This window comes from Trachymyrmex cornetzi, unplaced genomic scaffold (genome assembly GCF_001594075.2).
Source record: "Trachymyrmex cornetzi isolate Tcor2-1 unplaced genomic scaffold, Tcor1.1 scaffold83, whole genome shotgun sequence".
In the NCBI taxonomy this organism is placed as follows: domain Eukaryota; kingdom Metazoa; phylum Arthropoda; class Insecta; order Hymenoptera; family Formicidae; genus Trachymyrmex; species Trachymyrmex cornetzi.
Genome location: NW_017300169.1, coordinates 2,128,704 through 2,151,626, shown reverse-complemented (window position 1 = coordinate 2,151,626; position 22,923 = coordinate 2,128,704). Strand labels below are relative to the sequence as shown.

Genomic DNA, 22,923 nt, shown 5'->3' with positions numbered 1-22,923 from the left:
TTTCTATATTAGGTCCATATCAGGCGCGAGACTGGATTTTTTGTGGGCCATGTCAGATTTTTTCAAGTGGTTATGGTGTGGCATAGTATTGTGGCGCTCGCTGGTCATCCAGCTAACAAGATGACTTTTAATTTTGGCCGATAAATTCGGTCATTGATAACTTATCTTCGACATTTAGATATCGTTATAACATAATTATGTCAAATTTTATTGATGTCATTAATTTTACGTCATAATAACGTTGGCACGTAATGTAGAAACGACGTTTCTACGTTATAGCTGTTAATGGCGCTGTCGTGGATTTCTACCAGAGTATCTTCCTAATTATTCTTGAAAGTTAAAAATAATTCTTTTTATTAATAAAAACAATTATTTTCAACTTAAAACAATTTTTTACTATCACCAAAAAATTTTGAAAAATTTACACAAACTTTTGTGATATATATACACACACATATATATATATTACAATACATATATATATATATACAACACATATATATATATACAATTAATATTATAAAATTTAACGTGAACTTTCTTTAATTCGGAATATTATTTCTACGGTTGATACTTAACTTTCATTACTCGAATATCTTCCTCCAGCATTATTATTCGCGAGTAAATTTGAATTAAAGTCGACATTCGACTTCACAAGATACAGCTGCCGAGCGAAAAGGTCATACGATGTTACGTGGCGATACAATCCAGCCGCATACCATTTTATCGGCGGTGCATTATTTTCATTTTTCCGCCATAATCTCTGCTTAATTAAAGTAATCGTCGGACTTTGGAGCAAAATAATATGAACGTGTGCGTGTGCACGCACACACGCACACATGCGTGTATGCACGCACATGTATATGTAAATACGTCCACCGACCGCAATTCCGCGCAATTGATTGACAGCCGGCGAAGTGTAGTAGCAGCAAGCAACAGCAACAGCAGCGATCGAAATTGCCACTGCACTCGCCTCGCGCAGACGCAATTAATTCGCGGCGAGACGATGTCACGTAACATTAAACTCGTTACTGTGCGGGAAACGCGCGTTAACCGGCTACGACTGCCAACGACGAGCAGATAAATATTGTAGTACTGTAACAAAACCTGGCGGAACGCCGGATTCGTCTTGACTAAATATCGATTGGGCCCCCGTGGTACGGAATGATGAAACAATGATTCCCGTCCTTGTTACGCGTTAACAAGATGCGGAATACGCATGACGATGGGAATATTAAAATTTGAAGATTTTCCAGGAATAAACTTTGTTATTCGAGGCACGGGTAGAAAAGGAAAATAAAATGTCTTTGACTCGTCAAGCGTCTCATTATTCTGAATCTTGCGTGCCTTGCTAATTTACAAGTTTTTATCAGTCTGTAATAAAGTTTTTAGATCATAATTTATTAAAATGTGTATTTTGTGTATATTTTTAAAGTAATAATCAAATGTTAATATGATAATTTTTAATGATAATATTTAAATAGAATGAAGTTTATCTAAGAAAAATATTATAGTATATTATATTTTTAAACACAAAAATAAGATGTAAAATTTCGCAAAATATAAATTTTATTTATTAATTGAACAAAAAGACATTTCTTTGTATGACGTACTCTTTTTCTTTATGTAAATTAACTATCATATTTTGCATTACAATAAGAGAAAGTTACATACAGTTTTCTACCATTATTGTGTATATTTGAAATATGTAAGGTCGCACGATATGAGTTATTAAGACGTGTACTAAATAATTAAATACTCAATTCTCCTTATCTGCGCACAAAGTCTGTGGAACTGTAGATTTCGCACTTTCCTTGTTTCCTTAAATAAACATGTATACGAACGAAATGCAAACGAAGAATAAAGAAAAGAAGTTTTTATCTATATATATATATATTTATTATTTTACCAAATATCGCATTCTTATGTTATAAACTTAAATTATATTATCGATTGTACTATTTTTATCTACAATTTTATCGCACACTTAGCAAAAAGAATGAGTCTAAGGTTTATTAAAAAAAAAAAAAAAACATGGTAGAAATTCGATGTTATTAAAGATTTAAAAACACGCATGTCGTATTTTGTGCTCAGTGTAAATATTAGTTCATCTTCTGCATCGTGTTGCACAATATTCAGCCATTTTTGCGTTTTTATTCCAAATAATTCCATAGAAACTAGTAAATTATTTTGGCGTATACAGTAATTATAACAAATTAATAGGACATTCATTGTTTATATTTAGCAACAGTATTTATCCTAATTAATATTAAAATATTAAAGTCTCTCTAAAACATATTTTTTAATAGAATTACTTCATGATTTTTTTCGACCTTAATGAAAGAGGAAATATTGTATTATTGATATCATTAATGTTTGGATGTTCATTTCATCAGGATTATAAAGATTAAACATTTTTTTTTTAAACGGAGAATGAAAATTCAACACGCGGAGATGCAATGGAGAGCAGGCAAATTCATATAAGTAGAGATTACACTATTTCGTCGCTGTCACCAAAGATATACACTTGCTTTACGTAGAATCGCGGTAACTATTATTTCCCTGTTGCATTTAATGTCGCTAACGGACATACTCGGTTTCGATCCTGCGGTACGGTGCTACCCATTGTCTCTCGCTCTGCCTAGTTGTTTTCTTTTCCACTTCCTCTTTCCCAGCTCTTCACTCTTGCACAGAGTCCTCCTCCACTTCACTATCTTCTCTTCATCCCCTTTTACCTCCCTTCCGCTCTTTACGTTTCCTCTTTCTCCTGCTCTTTCTCCTCCTCGCAGCTACCGCTCGACGTTTCTGTGTCTGTCTCCCGGACGGAGGAAGGAAGCGCTCCAGGAAATTCATTTGCAGAGACGTGGCACCGTACAGCAAAACACGAATGATATATTTACATGGCGCCGAGAGAGAAACCGACGAGATGGATTTACTCGAGAAAGGTTTATCGAGCGTTACGCGAAGGAGTGGGGAGAGAAACGTGAAATGTATTTTTTGAGAAAGAAATGCGCTAATTCACTCTCGAAGCCGTGCGGAAGTACGTCTATATAGTTTTTACTCCCGTCCGCCTCATAAATTCTTCCGTTTTTGGGTGTGGCCGAAAAATGTGACTTATTTCGATGCAACGATGGATTTTAATGCCTCCAGAGCGTAATTTGATGCAGATATCTCTATAAAACCTAATATTGAAATTTTTAATCTATACTGAGCCTAATGGAAATTATTGTACACACCATGGTATCAACACTTAGGCCACATTATCCAATATACACTGTCAGTACTACAAATCTATAGTGTACGTTACGTTTACTATAAATTTTCAGTGACACTATATCGGAACACGACCGTGAACTTCAGTTGATATATACACATAAAAACATTTGTACAGAGGAGATATCTTTTAAAGAACTTTATTTTTAGAGGAAGTAAACATTAATTAGTAGTTTATTATACAAAGATATACTAAGACTATAATAAATTATACATTTCTCAAAATTATTTTATCTAAAAATTAACAATTAAAATATATTATTTTAATAAAATAAGCGAAAATAAACAATGTATTATTTAGATACAAAAAACATTCGTACAGTCAAGAAATTTAATTTTTAAAATTATGAACAGTCATTTTTACGAAGTTTTTTTGTTTATATTAAGATGGAACATACTCATTATTAATAAATTGTTAATTAATGTTTATTTTCTATAAATAAGACTTTAAAAAATTTTCCCTGTACGAATACTTTTTGTGTTTGCTATATATAATAAAAATAATATAGTATATTAACAAATTTTATGTCATTAAAATTATGTATGAATGTACTTGAGTAAATATAGCAGAATTAATTTAGAGAAATAATTAATTTATTTGAAGAATTATATATCTCTCTGTAACAAAAAACTTTATCACGTCAGCTTAAAAGAAATAAAAGTTTTGTAATATTTTTAAAAGTTATATCTGTTATTGTATTATTCCGAATTAAGATCGATTAAGGCAATTTGGAAGAAGTTTATGATAATTGAAATACCATAAAAAAAGAATCCCTCTCGTCGGTTTCACATATCTTAACGGCATTCGAATGCAGAGAAAATCAATTAATTTTTCACTTATTTCGCGCTAAATGTGAGACAAAATTTTTATACGAAGAAAATACGTTAATAATATCAGGCTATGTTTTATTACTCCGAGACTTTTCGACAGTGTCAAGCCTCTCCGCCATTTATTTTGACATGTCCATTACTGTCGGAGATTAACATGCTATTTAATAATATATTATACATATAATCGCACGTAATTACTTCTAGAGTAATTATTATTGCATTATATTGTTTGCTTTAGTCATGCCCGCGAGCTAACCGTCAACAAAAAGGTGACGACATTTAATCCTATTTTAACAATAAATAAAATTTACGAACATGCTTATCACACTTTCTTAAACTAAATGCAAATCTGGATCGCGATACAATAGTTTCGGATTGTGCATTATATAGTGAGAAAATACTGTACGGCTTCTAGCGAGTTTGTTGTATTGTCGGCTCTATCTCAATTGACATTATATCTTCGAGAAATATTTATCACATAATTTTATTATACGGTTCATTTTTCAGAGACACAGAAATTACGATGTGCAAAGTTCAATGGCAAATTTTCTTATTATAGCTAAACACATCTTTTATGGATGTTTGATGTCAAATGATTGAACAGATTAAAAGCAATTAACTTGATTGATATAATCCATTCATAAATGTTATCTTAGTGATATAGTATGTATTTACAGATTTCTCGAAATGCGATGATAATTTGAAACTGAAAGTAAAGTGTTATCTGTCACTTAGGTGAGAGGCCGAGTTTGAGGATATTTTCCTGCAAAAACACTTCTCTTTTTCTATATGTTTTCATAAAGAATTATTATAGATTAGAAAATATAATACAACTTTCACTACAGATTAACATATTATATAAATCATATCGCATCACTGAAAGATAATCAGTCAGAATAATCTATAATCTAAGGATTTTTACATGGGGCCAGAGTATCTTCGACGATTCGCATTAAAAACGACTTTGGAAGGTGATTCTATATAATTTGCAAATTGCAAAACGCGTAATTTGCAAACGCAGACGCAGAATGAAGAGTTGCGTTTATTTTTTCATTGCGTGCGGTTGGTTTTCATCTGCGTGTATTTTGCGTGCCGTGATCGTCGTTCTGCGTCAGCATTTACGAACTACATTTTGCTATTTGCGAATTATGTAGAGGCACCCTTACATATAGTTAGCGCAACGCGAGCACGCGCGGTAAAGTTCGTTGTCGAAATTGCCCGAAAGGTCTTTCGCTATCGGCTTCCTAGACGAACGGCGGGCAAATGCGGGAGTGTCAGTATTTACGCTAAAATACGTAACGAGCTCTCACCACGCTTCGGCTCACCTTAATTTCCCCTGGCACCGCAAGCGTTAGCTCGAGTCGATCTCGTGGCTTGGGCAATCAACCTAAAGATTCCAGGTTTCAGGAACACACCATTGTTGCATCACGCAAGCTCGTATTTTGTCGTATTATCGAAAGAATATATGGTTTATCAAATATATTCGTTTTCTACGATTGATATACAAAAAGACAATAGGTATGAATAATTTTTGCGACTTGAATCGTTCGAGGCAAGCGGTGCATTTTATTGAAATAAGTGATATCATTGATGTTGCCTTCTTATCAACATAATTCGCACATGTGAAAATTATATTTACTGCGCGTGCCTTGGGGAAAGTAGTATGTTTATTGAGAATTTATAAGAAGCTTAAATGTTGAATAGATGTTTTACTCGAACTTTAAAACATTTATTGAATTATTTCCAATTTTAATCCAATTATCCCTTAAATGTTTGTTAATATTTCGAAAACACAACACACTTTCCGAATATTACCAAATATAGTCATGAACATCTCCTGAACAATTCCATATTTAAATTTTCATCTCATACAACAATTTAAATAAATGTTTTAAAGCTCAAATGAAACATTTACTCAACATTTGAGCAAATTTTTTATAAATTTTCTATAAATTATACTATTTTCGTCAGCGTTCCAGGAATACTACGTTTCCGAATTAATTTAGACACACAAAACCAAAAATTGTACTGTTAAAACATAAGTACATTCCATTTACTTTTGTTATGGAATCTAATGTTAGGAACTTTCTTGTAAGAAATCGTTTCACTAGAATATGTGTGAAAAATCTAATAATGCTGCGCCCATAGTATAAAAATATAAGGTATTCCATTCCCAATGATGCGCAGTCGTCTTGAACATGGCTGCACGAGCAGAATATTTTTTTTGTGAAACATCCTGCTGACCAATGACGCAATCTTAAATATTTCTATTATATTTAAGATGCTAGTAACACCAAATTGACGATCTGATTCATTTTGGGGAATTGTTATTTTTCGGTTTGATTGTGTTGCAAGTTTGAAAGTAATCGGCACGCAGTCATATATTTGAAATAAATTTACTTAATGCATATAGATGTATTATATATTTTACAGCCTCTACATTGACCGTAATTGATGTTCTGTTACATACATGGATGACCTGTCACAATTGTTGGGAACCGATTCGATTTTCCTTGAAATATGTTATTAAACACAAAAATCTGAGATACATTTTTATACCGGTCTAATTTAAGATTTAAGATGAAACAACTTCTCAAAGCTTTGTATTTGATTCAACAAAACGGTGAAATATATAGAAAAATGTTTTAGACAGAATTTTTATAATTTTTATATACTTGATAACTGCATAGATTTTTAAAAAATATTCCCATTCTCATTAAGTTTTGAGAATCTGTTTTTCCTCCGAGGGATGTGCAATCTCCCGATCAATTTGCTAAAAGTTGATTTTTACAAAAAACATTATTTTGAAATAGCTCTTTCGTAAAAAAGAAGTGATTCTTTAAAAAGATATGTTTAAAACAGTCTCATTTAGTTAGAAAAATAAATTTTTCGCAAAATAGATTGATTTAAAATCGCTATTATTGTTTGGAGAGATCGATCTTTTGTGGAAATCGAAACATCCCTAGTTTTACTTCTTAAATCTCAAATTAGGCCGATATAAAAAAAAAATACGTACCTCTTAGATTTTTGTGTTTAACAACATATTTCAAGAAAAATTGAATCGGTTTCGAACAGTTGACGTCTTTCGTTTGTTGATGTTTCCATTATAATTTTCTAAGCATAAAATGTTTAGTCAGCAGATGTTTGTCAGGTGTTTGCAACATGCTTTCAACAGTATAACATCAATAAAACTTTTCATAAACAGTGTAACATCGAAATCTTTCACAAACAAATATAAGGGATGGTGGAGTAAGACGGACAGCGGAGTAAAATGACCCATTTACTAAATCTTATTAATAACTATCTCCATCTGCTGAATGAACATAAGCTTGGAGTTTTCGCCAAGATGTAGCAAGATGGAAAATTATGATTTACATAATATCGATGAAAGGGATACAGACAAATCTGACGAATAATATAAAAAGGCATTAATTATTTGTAGATGTTCTACGAATCGATGATAATTTCATTAACTCTATGGCTGGGTTCGGGGAGACGCTATTAGCGTTATTTGTGTCATTCTGTCTTCATTGTCCATTAAACGTGAAACAAGGATAGTATGACACAAATAACGTTGATAGCGCGCTGCCCGAACGCAACCTATAATGGTAGGATTGGGATTAAGACGTCTCCAGACGATAACGTTCGCCACATTAGCGAATATCATACACACATATGATATCCATATTGAATGTAGGTCAATATTTGCGAATGTGTGCAAAATTGACGTATACATTGGCCATATCATCTGAAGGCATCTTTAGATGTCATCCAACGGCTTTGTTAGCCTAAGCGGCTATTTTTTGTTTTACTGCGATTATTTAAGTCGGATAATAAACTATATTGTATTTTTTTCATTTATAAATAAAAAAACAAGTTTTATATTATTTAATTATTTTACTCATTTTATACACTAATTAGATAAAAATTAATCAAAACAGAGCACCAGATTGAATTCGATCTCACTTTCCTAGAAATGTTCTAAAAATTATCATCACCACTACTTACACACACACATACATACACACACACATTAAAGAATTAATTATTTATAATGCAACGCGATAGAAAGTGAACTCGCGTGATGTGACAATAGCGTGCTCCTATCTTTAATCACCTACTATCTCGAAGCGGTGATCGTTGCTTCGTTTTTATCGATTTCTTCACGTTCATATCAAGATGAACGGATTTTGCGAGCATTCAACCAAGTTCAGTTTCACAACGATTAACCACGAGCAAAAGTCTCGGACGAGACGGCATGAGATTGGTTCTCGTCTTCTCAGCGTCAGCAACAGTAGTGATTCTACTTACCCTCTGCCTTCGGGGCAGCGGTATCACATGCAACCGCAAGCTTCTACTACCATGTTCGGCAATGTTTTCTGTGTGATCGTGTTGTTTGTGTCAATGTAGAGTAGCTGGAGCGGAGCGAGCTGCGTCGGCGAGCAGCATGGCATTATCTTGTTCTTTTGTTGTCCATCCTTAGTTAATAATTTCTGCAAAGAGAAGCGATGTTTTTATGCTTATTAATTCGCAAAAATGACAATTTTAATCAATAGAATAAAACGATGCTGAAGCTCGAGAATCAAAGTTCGATTACCATCATTCTACATCAATCCATTAATCACATACGATCAGTAATATTGTCAGTATATTTGTTAATACTGACAATATTATTGACCGCGTGTAGAGTCTTTCAAGATGTTCGATGATTCTTTAATAGTGAAAGGATATATATGTATAGTGTTAGGTTAGCTATAGCGGAGGAAAATGGATAATGAAAGCGAGTGTCGCTCTTTTCAGTCATTTTCAGACTACTGAATATAAAAAAAAGCATCTCCATTTCGCATATGCAAACAATATTTCTCGCGTCACGCTTCGTATATGGCAGAAAGCATAGACCTAAGTTAATAGGGTTTTACGTTGCGTGATAATGGAGTCTTAACGCCCCATTATCGTTACGAGTTGCAAACTACATTATTCACATTATGTGTCGTGGTATAACAAGAGTACCTCCTCTTCCTTTTATTAACAATTAATGTGGGCAATAAAGGACGCGATTATGCAGCACGATTATATTTTTTATGTTAAGTAAAACGTAAATTACGCGTATGTGTATGTACGTATCCGTAAAAGATGGAAAGGAGTTACTTTGCCTGATGTGAACTAGTTTTTATAAAACTGGTAGTTTATATCAGCTAAAAGCTACATGCATATGAGAAATTATTCAATTTAGAAATTGAACATTTTTTTTTGTGTAGGAAAATTGAAAGATATTTAAAATGTATTTTATTATAAATAAAAGAAGAGAATAAAAATCCATATATAGAAAAAAATTTATAATTATTTATAATTATAAATTATATTAATAATAATATTAATTATTATTAATGTGTATATTAATAATAGTATTAAATTTATTATTATTAATATATAATTAACATTTATTAATTATAAGTAATATATAATTAATATTTAATTTATAATATGTATATTAATATATAATTATTAATAATTAAATAAAACTTATTTAATTTATGATATTTTAATTATTTAAGATAACTATAGTTGATAAATTTTTTAAATAAAATAAAATCATTCTTAATAGAACGAGATGTTTTTAAATCGTTGGCTTTCAAGATTTGACAAATTAATAAGTTTTTTCAGCGTATTAACGATATTTACTATTGGCAATGTATGATACGATTGTTAGTAAAATCACAAAGAAACGCATAAAGTGATATGCGATTCTCAAAATAGCGAGAGAAAGATGTGGCGTCAGCATTCTCCCCGTACTCGCAAAGAAAGAACGAATATAAATCACACTGGCGACACATTTCTTCAGCAGTATGATAATCGGTTGTTACGCATCCGCGCTTCGTGCGAACTGACACGAACGAGATAAGATTGCCGTGCGATATTTTAGACATAGATAATATTTTTTCATAATCTTGTCCTTTTCAGTCAACGAGTACATTAATTCTGCTATAACAATGCGGATGGGATGGGATGAGCAATGTATAATGATAAGAATTAGCTATAACTCCGATAATAACTGTAAATCCTATAATAACTATAAAGAGTGTAGGTTGTTGATATGAAATGAGAATAAAACCATAATCTTTGGCGATAACGAGAAAATAAATGATGACGTTGAAAAATAAGATAGATTAAATCATGGAATGAATAAAAGAAGATATTTTTTTTAGATTCATAATAAGTAGATAATTATTCTAAAGAATTCGGAGACAATATTTCATTGTTTTCAGTTATATATATATATATATATATAAGAGACGGTAATAAGAGACGATATTAGAGTAAGGGCTCTGGGGCACAGACTCATGCATAACGTATAAAGCATAAGAAAATCAACCAATTAGAGTTCTTTATTTCATGGAAAGGAAGGAAATAAAGGATTTTGATTGGTTCATTCTCTTATGTGTTGCGCGTTATGTAAGAGTCTGTGCTCCCCATCTAACTGTTGCATATATATTATCGAGCCCTTAATTTATCATGTATCATTTATTACATTTAAGATAAATGTATTATACCAAAAAAAGTTTTAACCATCTACCACTATAAAAAAAATTAGAAATACAAAATATGTAATTTTTATGATTGAAAAAGTAGCTTCTCAAGGAGATGTTGGAGTTACCGACGGAACGTCAATTCGTATTTCTCAAACCATTTCGTTTTCCTAATACAGAATAAAAAATTCTTTTCCAGAATAAAAGAAAAAACGCAAATACCTTTGGAAAAGTACAAACCGGTATGAAAATTCCTAAAAAATTATAAATTACAGTTTTCTGTTACAATATAAGTTCTTCCTTCACATATATATAAATGAATGTAAGAATATATCCAAACAGAAAGTATTTTCCCATGTTTGAATAATTTATAAGAATATTATGAGACCTTCAATTATGATTTTGAAGCTTACAACAGAAATGGCTTGAGAAGTACGATTTGAGTGTGCATAATTTCGCATTCATGTGTATATAGAACATAGCAGAGCAAGCAATGTACGTAACGTTTTACTTAATGATTTACTTAATGTACATAATGTTTTAATTATTGCATGTAACGTTTCCTTGATATAAGTAATATTTTATTTGGAATTAAAAATTTTTTTTTTATCGATATTGATCAAGTTCGGTCGTCGCTCCAGCATCCCTTTAAACCCCTTGATTTTTTCCTGTATCCTATAGAGGTCACCTAAACGGCTCATGAAAAATTAACAAATAATGCCTAGAAATAAGTATATTCTTTTGATCGCTTAATTTGAAATTGATACGGTAATTAATAAACGATAAATAAATATACGTGTCTTTAATGTGTTTTGATTTTTGTGCATTAAACAAAACTGAATAAAGGAGGAACGTGTTGTCTCGTTAGCTGAAAAAGGAGTATTCAAAACAGGCAATCTATTTAAAAATACTCTCTTGCATGTACTCGTCATGTTCTTTCGCAAGAGAATGTGTGTGTTTGAGAGTGTCAGAAATGGGCATTAAAATAATAGAATAGCTGAAAATGGTCTACTCTAACCATATGAGGTGTAAAAGCGGTGAAATACTTTTTTGTAAGAAGGATCTAATTTAAAAAGTTGATGTTAAAAAATAGTTTAAATTTATATTACAAATTATAACATTATTAAATGTTAACTGAACTTTTTTAATAATGCTAAGTTTTAACACGTTATTAATATAACGTGTGAATATAATTAATCGTACAAATTTAAATATATACTACAAATTATAATATTAGCTTTCATATGTTAATATTACTAGTGTCGTCGATATTGCTCGTAAAAAGGAAAAGCCTTCTTAATTATTTCGAACTAGATGAAACTAGTTTTTTTGATGATTTATTGATGAATGATTGTTAGATCTAAGGTCTATTCTGTTCTTAATTTCTTGTGCACAGTTTATTTTTTTCTCTACAACGTGAAAAAAAAAGATGAATTGTGCTAGAAATTTAACTAAAAAGTATAGACCTGTTGTATTGAACACCAATGATGTAAGAGTGCGAGAGTTGTATTACGCTTACCATGATGACGTTGTTGTATTGGGAACCGCTGATGGTTAAAGATGCCGCCGTGGAGCAAGATCCTCGGCAGAAATACGCGTGATATCCGGTGGGGTGTAAGATCCAGTCGCTCCAGCCGATATCCCTGAAATTAATGTAGAGCTCGTCCCGACAGCACTCCGTCATCTCGGGTAGGCAATTCGAGTGCCTCTTGGGCCTGTTCCGCTGTGGCAACGGCTCCGTGTGGATTACTAGAAACGGCTTCAGAGTCTGTTCGATGGACACAGGCGCTTTATTGTGATCGGTCGAACAGGTTGTGCAGGCTATCTGAATGGAGTGGATCAATCGATGTCGACCTATCCATTTCTTCACCATAAACTTTATGTCTGTCTTTACCCAACCCTCTGAAAGAAAAAAATTAACGATTTTTTTATGTGCAGCGTCGCATGTCGCACTAGAGAAGCCATAAAATTTCATGAAACTTTACAGAAAATACGACTTATTCCAGACAGTATATACACTACCGCTTAAAAGTATTTGCCTACTCTAATTTTTGTATGTATCTTTTTTATACACTTAAATTCCATTCTACTGTATTCCCCTTCACTATATATGTAGAATTAAAAATTTTTAAGAAAAATAAAAATTTTTTAATTTATCATTATAATTTATCATTATAATATTTTTTAATGTGTACATTTTCTTATTAAATTTTAAATGTTTAGCAATCGATTTTTAGTCAATAGATATTAAATGATGTTAGAAATCGTTTGGGATATTGCGATATGAGAAAATTCTACCTCTTAGCATTCGTATCGAATTTTCAATAAAAGACGAAGTACAACGGAGGACAGGTTTGCAAAGTACATGCAATGCAATAGTATGGATTCATTTCTGACAAACATATGGATAAAGATTGCAGGAGAGGACAAGGAGGGAGGGGGGGGGAAGGGAGAGAGAGAGAGAGAGAGAGAGAGAGAGAGAGAGAGAGAGAGAGAGAGAGAGAGGGAGAGAGAGAGAGATTCCATCTGCCATTTACCCACCTTTGATATCGGTCTCAAAGATTGCCATAAAGGTGTTCTTTTCGAATCTGCCGCCCTGGTCCCAGTGATCGAGTTCAGATAGCACAAATGTTTGTTTGAGCTCATCGATGTTTTCGACCTGTTCCTTGTAGAACCAAAGCTCTGCCGAGGTCACGTCGACGTACAGCATCTCGTTCGGCAAGTAGAACGTGAAACAGACCGCTGGATTGAATCCTGTTATGTGATTCGAGCTCTGATGATATTTCGTCGAATCGGCTACACCTGTAACCATAGTTTGATCGTTTTTTTTTTTTTGAGACAGTGTAATACAATTGTTTGATTGTATGATTTTACCGAAATTTGATCCTAAATAAAAAATTAATTTTTTTTGCTAAATTCTTTGATTCTTGCATGAAAAAGATGATTTTGTTAAAGTAAAAATTTAGCTAAATGCAGATCTGAAAATAATTTTGTTGGACCATCAAAATAATTACATATGTAGAACATTGTGGTTACTACTGATTGCAATTAGTTAATTGTTATTAGAATGTCGAATCATTTTGTATTCAAAATCTCATTATTTCGATCTAACGAAATTATTTTCAATATTTGACTAAATTTTTAAACACTTTCAGCAAAAATTGTTCTTTCTGTGTGAATTTCAAGGTATTTATGTTTCAATATAGAATATAATTAAATATGATTTACAAAAAATTTCCATTACATTTATTTAGAAATCTATATGAATAAATATATTGGTAATTATTAACAACAAACGGAAATTGTTGAATTTTTTGATTTGAGATATACATTTTAATTTTAATTCAAAAATATTCTTGTTTTTTGCACGAAAATATACTGAGAGAAAGATGTTTGGAATTACTATAATTTAATTATTATAATTTATAATCATTTTTGAAAACAACTATATATTTATAGTTGTTTTAATTACAGCTGCTTCAACATTGAATTATGATTATCATAATTATGACATGCATTCATGTAACAATATTGCATATACACGTGTAGTTATCTCATAAATGAATGGAAATTTCATATTAGTAAATTGTATTATTAAATATTATGGTAACAAACACATAATTCAAAGCAGAATTAGGAACCATATGCTTATAGTAAACCGTATTCACATTGGTAATGACATTCTATCATTTATGTACAATTACATCTATACTCAGAAAAATGTATCAACAAATAGTTTGAGGACAAATAGCACTTCAACTGTGTGCTATAATAAAAACAATAAATAAGTTATATAAACTAAGAAAATATAGTAGTATTAACTACAAATAATTAGTATTATTATAATTTCTTAGTTTATTTCATTTATTTATTATTTTTATTAAAACCTTATAATACATATTATATAATAAGTTGTGGCATTATTTGTTCTCTCTGTAAAAAATTCTTATATATATAAATAACTCGTCCAGGAATAAAGTTATTGCATTTTTATACAGAATTGAAAACTGTACTACCAAGATGTATCTTTCATTTGTTATCTTTTGCTTAACAATTGGTTCGAAATTTGAAAATATTTCACTTTTTTCAAAGGATGATTGTATTTTTACTCTCTTGGAGTGAGATTTCATTCCAAGAAATTTAGAATATAGTATTTTTTGTTTGAATTGAGTATATGGTATGGCTATCTAGTTGCCCTTTCTTTATGACGAACGCATATCTATGGCTATTTCACTACAAACTGTAACATCAATGAACGGCACCGAAGACTCATTCGAAACTTTTGAGAGTGCGCCTTTGGCCGCGTACAATCGGCAATTTACGGCGGTACTAGAAGTAAGCCTCAAATGGAACCACAATTATCTGGAAAAGTGCGCTCTAAAAGGTTCTCGTAACTGCGACAAAGTGCGGCAAAAGTTATTTTTGCGGCACGTACGATATGCAAGCATAAACAGAAACATCGATGATAAAACCATCTTCGTCCAATAGAAAAAAATTTATTATTGCAAGAAATTACTGTGGAAAGATATGCAGCCTTCACCGTAAGTACAAAACACCCTTAATTAATTTTATTTTCTTAGATAAATCGGTAATAAAATCAAAAGGATTAATAAAATATTAAAATTGTTATGGAAATAAATATTATTTTTTAATAAAATTATTTTTAGTTAGATTTAAAACATTTACGTCAATTTTTGAAAGTGCTTTATACACAAAGTTGTAATTCATGACTTTCTTTATATTTTTTAATTTATAATTATCATACCATTTCCTCAACATATGTCAAAGAACGTTTTATAATGTAAAATAAGTCTTTAAATGTTTCAAATTAGCTTATGGAAAATTCCAAATTGTTTTGCAGAATTACGATTATCGATACTATTTCATGAAATGTTTTATGACAAATTTTAATCAAAGTTATCTGTATCCGTTCATAACAAATCGATATGAAAAGTCGTGCTCTACACGCTTTGCCAACGTGCACGCGTCGATGATTGGAGCAATCCATGATATAACGCTCACTATCAAGCGCGTTGAAATGATTTCCGGACGGATTCTTGGGTGATCAGCATGTCCGATTGATCACCACTTCCGTATGATTTATAGCTAGAATTATGCAACGTCAGGCGTCAGAGTGAATCTATATCGTTGCACAATGCGTGCCAAACGTCAGCGACAGTGTATCCGCATGCGCACTGTATTTTTCTCATGTACAACGCGTTTTTCTCATCCGTTTAATGTACGCGTCTATATTGCATTCGTATCGGAAAAATAAAACCTTTTTTATAAAACGATATTTACTTTATTTCGTAAATAAATACGAACGAATAAGTACAAACCCTATACTTGCAAGACTGTACTTATTCATTTGTATTTACTTAATGAACTTTTAGTATTTGTGGCTATAATAACATGGTAAATAATTATAGTTAGAAGCTCTATTTTTAAAGCTATTACTGGTATAATGTTAGTAATAACAATTTTATTTATAGTTCTGTGTATAAAAAAGTATACATAGATATATACATATAGTTGTAGCTATTCCTGAAAATAACGATTATATAATTTTAATTTATTCTGTTATTGTCATTAAGGCAAAATGCAAAATGTTATGGTTATAATGGAATATATCGTAGGCAAATAATTACTTTCTATAACTACCATGGATTGTTCTTAATTTCCGTAGTTTATTTTATTATAACTGTATTTATATATATATATTTTACAACACACTGTATTTAGTTTATATTTTCGTCAGAAGATTTTGTTTATAACCAAAGAGAAAAAACTCTTTGTAAGATAGAACGAATGTAACCAATGTAGAAATACTGAATGTAACATTACAGAAATAAATACGTAAGTAAATAAGTAGATAAATCTATTGTTTGGAAAATAATGCTTTATGCATTCTTACATGTCAATAAATATGTCAATATGTTAATAAAATTCTAATCTCATAAAGGTAACATTAGATTATTTTATTTTCCATTTTTCTAACATTTTTTTAATGAAAAGGGGAAAACAGATACATATCCCATTACATATTGTATCAGATATGTAAGCCGAAATAGACAATCTGAGTTACAGCGAGATCTGAGTTATATATATGTATTATGAGTAACGAAGAGCCTTAATAAGTTCTTTTTCTTTGTCTCGGCCTATATTCAGAGAAAAAAATAAGTAGCTACCATATATTGTAAAAGATATTAAAGTATATACGTTTTAATTCTTTTGGATCATTATTAATACAAGAAAAGGTAACCAGACCTTATAGGTATACTCCTATACTAAGCTTAGCGATTTTTTCTAATTTTAGACAATAAAACGGTATAGACACATGAATATCCTGTATTGGCTTAGTATTAGCACTTTTTATGTAACATGATTAATTTCTTCTGAGACTAATTCTTTTACTCGATAATTTATACAGGTGATGTAATCGCCGCACATCATATTGGGTCTCGCTGACCTCACATTCTATTGAAGCCAGATTCTAGCTTGCGTACTTTCAAAGTTCATAAGATTTTCATTCAGAAATCCGATTTCCGGGTTATATTAGAGTAGAGTCGTTCCGAGATCTTCGGATATTTTCGGAACGAATTTCACAGTATACCTTCAGGACATTCTCGAGCGTGTACTACTTTTTGATGTCGCGGCACAGATTCAACAACGCGATGAACATTTTCGGTTCATTGGCCTCGATCGTAATCTGCAGTTTTCGCACAGAAATCGCTGCGGGTTAACTAAGCCAAATAATAAATGTTCCAATATGATGAAATCTCGAATTGCTATTTATATACGTACATGTGAATTTGTACGATGTACGCACTGTACAGTTTGCATATATTTTGCATCGAAATTAGATAAAAAGCGAATATTTTGAGTCATGTTGGATCGGCTTGTCACATCCGAGATAGATACAAAATAGATGAATCATATCGTTGGATAATTTCCTCTGTGCGATAACATCATATCTATCGCGTACGTAAAGAATTAAACGTGATGTGTTTTAAGTAATACTGACTAAAAGTTTCCACCGAGAGTTCAAACCGGGTCAGAATAATCAAGTACAGTCGAATGAAAAGGGAATGCTCGTAGTTGGTTGGTTCTTACATTCTGACCCGGTTCGAACCCTCGGTGAACACTTAATCATTGTTGCAAACGTGAGTTCACACGGAGCGAAAGTTTATGAAACAAGAGTTTACATAGAATATCAGCGGATAGAAAAATCACAAATTGAGTTCGGAATTTTTGTGATTACTTTGAATCTCGAAAACAGAGAATTACTCCAACAGCGCAATAAAAAGCGATATTCTAGAGAGGGAGAAAGGGAGGAGATATATATATCATGGTTGTTTTTTAAAACAAACGCAATTGAAATGTTTAAAAAAAACTTTTTTGCAAATTTGGGTAACTATAAATACTGCTCTTGCGAATGCTTTATATTATACAATTAATAAATTGCTGTTAAAATTTGATGATAGAGAACTGAAAATTTACAATATTTTATAATTATGTAAAGTTAAGAATAACTAATAAAAGACAAAGTTTAGAGGAAAAAGGCATATGGTGAGAATTATTACTAATAAAGGAGCATTGCGCGATCGATGCTTTCGTTAAATGCAGAGTCACAATCGCGTGTGCGGAAAACATTGCAAAAAGAGGCGTGAAAAAATTCAGGGCAATAATATTCAGCATATTCGTGCAACCGATGAACGATACGATTATATTATCGTATTCCTACATTCTGTCGGTGGCAAGAAATTACATGTTCGTAAATTATGCATAGCTTCGTTGCGAATAAAGTTGCATGACGCGGTAGAATGCCGAAATGGTAACAGCTGGTTTCAAGCGTAAAAACTTTGACGTAACGCGTATACTATCTTAGAATTTCTACGTGTATTATCTTATATATAAGAGAACGTTCCGGAAATAACAGAAAAAGTTTGATTTCGTGCTTACGGATGTTCGAACCTTCCATATCAATAGATACTGTTAGTGTTTTTCTTGTGAGGAAACAAAGGTTCCTCGTATGCTAATAAATGATTAGAGCTCGTATGGATCCGGTATAAGACTGTTTGGCCGTATCAGTAGTCAGATAAGCCGAAGCGGACAATCAGAATTACAGCGAGATCTGAGCTACATTTATTATGAGTATCTAATAAAGAGACTTAATAAATTCTTTTTTTGTCTCGGCGTATATTTAGAAAAAAAATAAGCAGCTCTATAAAGATGACTATTATACAAATTTTATATGTTGAAATTCATAGGCTGCGTTTCACTTAACGCTCACAACGTTCGTGGAATCATTTCATCCTTGTCGTTTATCAAATGTTAAATAAGGACAAACGATGCTCGCGAGCGTTGCGAGCGTTGTAAGCGGAACGCAGCCATAGTTGAATAAAATAATTTATTGAATTGTGTTAATTCTAAATATAAAACTTGTATAGTTATCACCTTTATATATTTGACACTGAGTCTTTTTCTCTGAGTTTACATATGCCATCTTATAGTTATTTTAAGTTACCCCATAAGGGGTAAAGATTGAAATAATTTTACCAATTTTATACGTTTGTTTAATCTTTATTATCCATTACTTCTCACGCTTTCAATAAAACTTTTCGGAGTGACGAAGTTCAAAGTAGCTTCGCGAACGGGACGAGAATTTTCCAAGAGAAAGGTTTTTCTTCGTGATTTTAAGAAATTCGTCAAGCACGTCGAAAATAATTCACACAGGCGATTAAAATATCGGAACCGTGATTTTGCGTTGTAATTCGAGGTAAATTTCCGCCGCACCGTCGGGATTCATACGCGCGTCGTTCGCGCGGCTTCCGTATTTGCATCGCCGCGGAAAATTTGAAATTCATGGTCCCAGCCGGTAGTGGTACCTCTATTCCAGAAGTGTCAAGAGAAAGAGCGAGCGAGCGAGCGAGTGAGAGAGAAAGAGAGAGAGAGAAAGGAAGGAAGAAAGAGAGAGACAGAAACGGCGTCATTGTTACCAGTTCTCGTTTATTTCGAGGGAGCCGTGCAATTACGCAATATTCATGTCCTCGCCGGTGTTTCGTCTGGCTAGTCAAGAAGGGGTTGTCGAGAGAAATGGTCAGTCGACAGCAAAGAGAAAGAAACAAGCTTCTCGGAGGGATGTTCTCCATACGAGATGCTCAGTTTTGCGTATGAATATGCAGGATACATACGAATGTAAAATTGGATACTAAGTGATATTATAAATTATATCGGAAATATTACAATATATTAACTAAGATGCTTTGTGTGAGAAAATTGAAATTTAGTTTTCTACGAGTTAGTAATTGCCCATTGTGTGTGTGTGTGTGATAGTAGCAATTACCTATTTAAAAAAAGTCATTGTATTTATACTTTTTTCTGATTTTATAAAATTACATGTTACATTAACGGTTTACATTTACGCATTACACGTTCTTCTAATTCATTATAGATTTCATGTATTTGTGTACTTACTCGGATACGTTTCTGGCACAATAGTTCATTTGCGGATTTCAGCTTGCGCTCCATCGAACAAGCTTGTGCATGCTCGATATTCAGAGATTTTGTTTCACATTTGAATACTCGGAGACTAGGGCTGCATCATATGAGAAAGATACATACAATATTCGCGAATGATGTGTATTTTTCTGTTGTTTGTTCATTTTTTCTCCGTCTACGCATCGTACGTGGATATAAATAACCGTTCATTAGTAGTCTACATCTGGTTGAATATTTTCATGATCAAATTTACGTGTGATTATATATAGACAAAAAATATTGCCCAATTTTTTTCACAAATTTACGATTTATACATAGTTTAAGCAATTTAAACAAAATTTTTAAAGTTGTCATAATAAATTTATGTTTTTGATCTTATACTTTCGCCATTCTTGACTTACTTTTTTAAATTTAATTGTTTTGACAATTTCGAGCAAGTATATTTTATTGAAAAATACACATCATTCGCGAGTATTGTATGCATTTTTCTCATATGACGCAGCCTTAGTGTCCGAGTATTCGAATTCGTCGGTAGATTATGTTATTGAGATAGTAATTTAAATCAGTTGTAAAAATTCTCTTAATAGACTTTGTATTTTTATATTTTTTAAGAAAGAAAAATTAAAATTTTTGAAAATTTATTCAAGTATAATTTATTCGAGGATAAAAATTATATACTAAAAAAATGTTATGAATAAATCAACAAAAATTTAAAGTTTAAAGAATAGCATTTTGACCAAACAGAATTTCTGGTTATGATAAAAATTTCTGTTTGATCTCATCAGAATACCATTTTGTTATGCCTTTTTTTAATTTAATCGAAACATTTTTCTTAGTGTATGTATATATAATATGAATATATATATATATATATATGTATGTATATGTACATATTATGCATACATAATTTTTATCCTATAAAAAATTGTATATTTTAATAAGTTTTCAAAAATTTTAATGCTTTAAAATATTATAAAAATGTAAAGTTTATTAAGATAGTTTTTTGCATTGAATCATACAACATGTCTTAATTGATTTTATATTGTAATAAAATTGCTTTTTTGCCCCGTTCAATAATATTTCTTTGCATTCTGTATTAAAAACAGGGTTGGTAAAAAACATGTTTTAAACGTGTTTTAAACAGTTTAAAACATGCTTAATTGATGTTTTTAATATGTTTTTTTATAGTACTGTTCAAAGCATATTTGAAGCATTAAAAACATATTCAAGAAGAAACATAATATGTTTTATTCTTAAAAAAAACATTAGTCTTTACCAACCCTAATTAAAAAGGAAGGATCGTTAATTAGAGTCCGACCGAAACTTTTGCCGAAATTGAAAACGAACACTCACTACGTGTCAGTTTCGACTGAAACCATATAGCTTTTCTTCGTAAATATTAATTTTAATATATGTAATTATTGTTTCAATAATTAAATTATGATGTTTAGGAAAACGAGGTATACTTATATTCTTTGGCCAAAATTGACACACAACGGTTTTCAATTTCGGCCGAAATTTAATTATTGTTTCAATAAATTATAATATTTATGAAGAAAAAGTATGTGATATATGGACATGTCTATGACCTTTATAGGATATTTATTTATTAATTTTTGTTTTAGTTTCGGTTGAAATTAACATATAGCCGAGTGTTTCGGTTCAGTTTTGGTCGGATTCTGTCGTTAATCTTGTGTATTGTTTATTTTAATTCGTGAAATCTCACCTTCGTTTGGAAACACGACGACCTGGTTGGTTTTTCCGTAGAAGTTCTCTGCCGGTCTTTCTAAATTGGGTCGAAGCACATTGCCGTTGATTAAAGGTTTAGGCAAGGTCGACAGTGGCATCGAGACTTCGGGCGGTTTTGACAGTCGCAGCTTCTTTAGAATCTGCTGCTTCACGTACTCCACTCTCAACTCGGTCAACAGCGGGTCGGAATCGATCACATTGACTTTATTTTGCGCGCAACCGGTGCAATCGGCCTCTTTGTTGATCGACGATTCGGACGACAAATAGGGTAGCGATGTGTATATTATCAGGGGGCTGATCGACCATTCAGCTGCGATACCCCCTATGAGAAGAACAAAAAAGATTTCCATGAAGAGACGCATTTTTCCACCGCAATCCAGATGGAACTGATTCTTCTTTAATCCGACTTCTTCTTTAGTCTCTGATTTAATCACGTAGGTTAATCCGCTGATTTACTCGAGTTTAGTTATCGAGTTTAAACATCGAAAACAATTTACACGTTGATATTATCGACATTATTCCGTCGATTGAGTTTAACACTAAGTTCGACACTGAATTCAATTAGTAATCTGAATTCAAATATCTTCAAGTACCATCGATCTTCATGACTTTGTAAATATATTTAAAACGAATGTTTCAAATTATATATTTCAGTGGTTCTGGTATTTCGATATTTATAATACTTTCAAATTAAGTCAATTTAAACTGGCGATTTCTGTATTTCTTTCTAAATTCCAACAGGATTGACGCGCAATTTGCGCAATATCAATTTTACTAAAAAAGTTGCAAAAGTCAGGCAGGTCACCACAATCGCCGAGTCGATATCTCGTGAGATTTCAAACCGCTTCGTCAATCGTGGCCTCGCTTCTTTTCTTTTTTTTTCTTTACGTATCCTTAGGTATTATATTTTTTATATTTCTCCATTCCAAACGTTAATCTGCGGAGTCGGCAATAATTTTTTTTTACAAATGTAGAGGAAGACGAATCTCTCTCTCTCTCTCTCTCCGATCTCCGAGAACAATTCTCCTTCTTGTAGTGACCG

At 31.8% G+C, this 22,923-nt stretch overlaps 1 protein-coding gene across 1 annotated transcript; it reads right to left on the bottom strand.

Moving 5' to 3' along the window:
* Nucleotides 1-8,132: 8,132 nt before the first annotated feature.
* On the bottom strand, nt 8,133-22,535 carry daw (activin beta chain dawdle). Its single transcript, XM_018519315.1, has 4 exons — nt 21,859-22,535; nt 13,173-13,433; nt 12,151-12,533; nt 8,133-8,597 (listed from the first exon to the last, which is right to left on the bottom strand). Exons 1-4 carry the CDS (start codon nt 22,241-22,243, stop codon nt 8,439-8,441), a joined length of 1,188 nt encoding a protein of 395 aa, XP_018374817.1. The 5' UTR covers nt 22,244-22,535; the 3' UTR covers nt 8,133-8,438.
* Between the last annotated feature and the right edge of the window lie 388 nt (nt 22,536-22,923).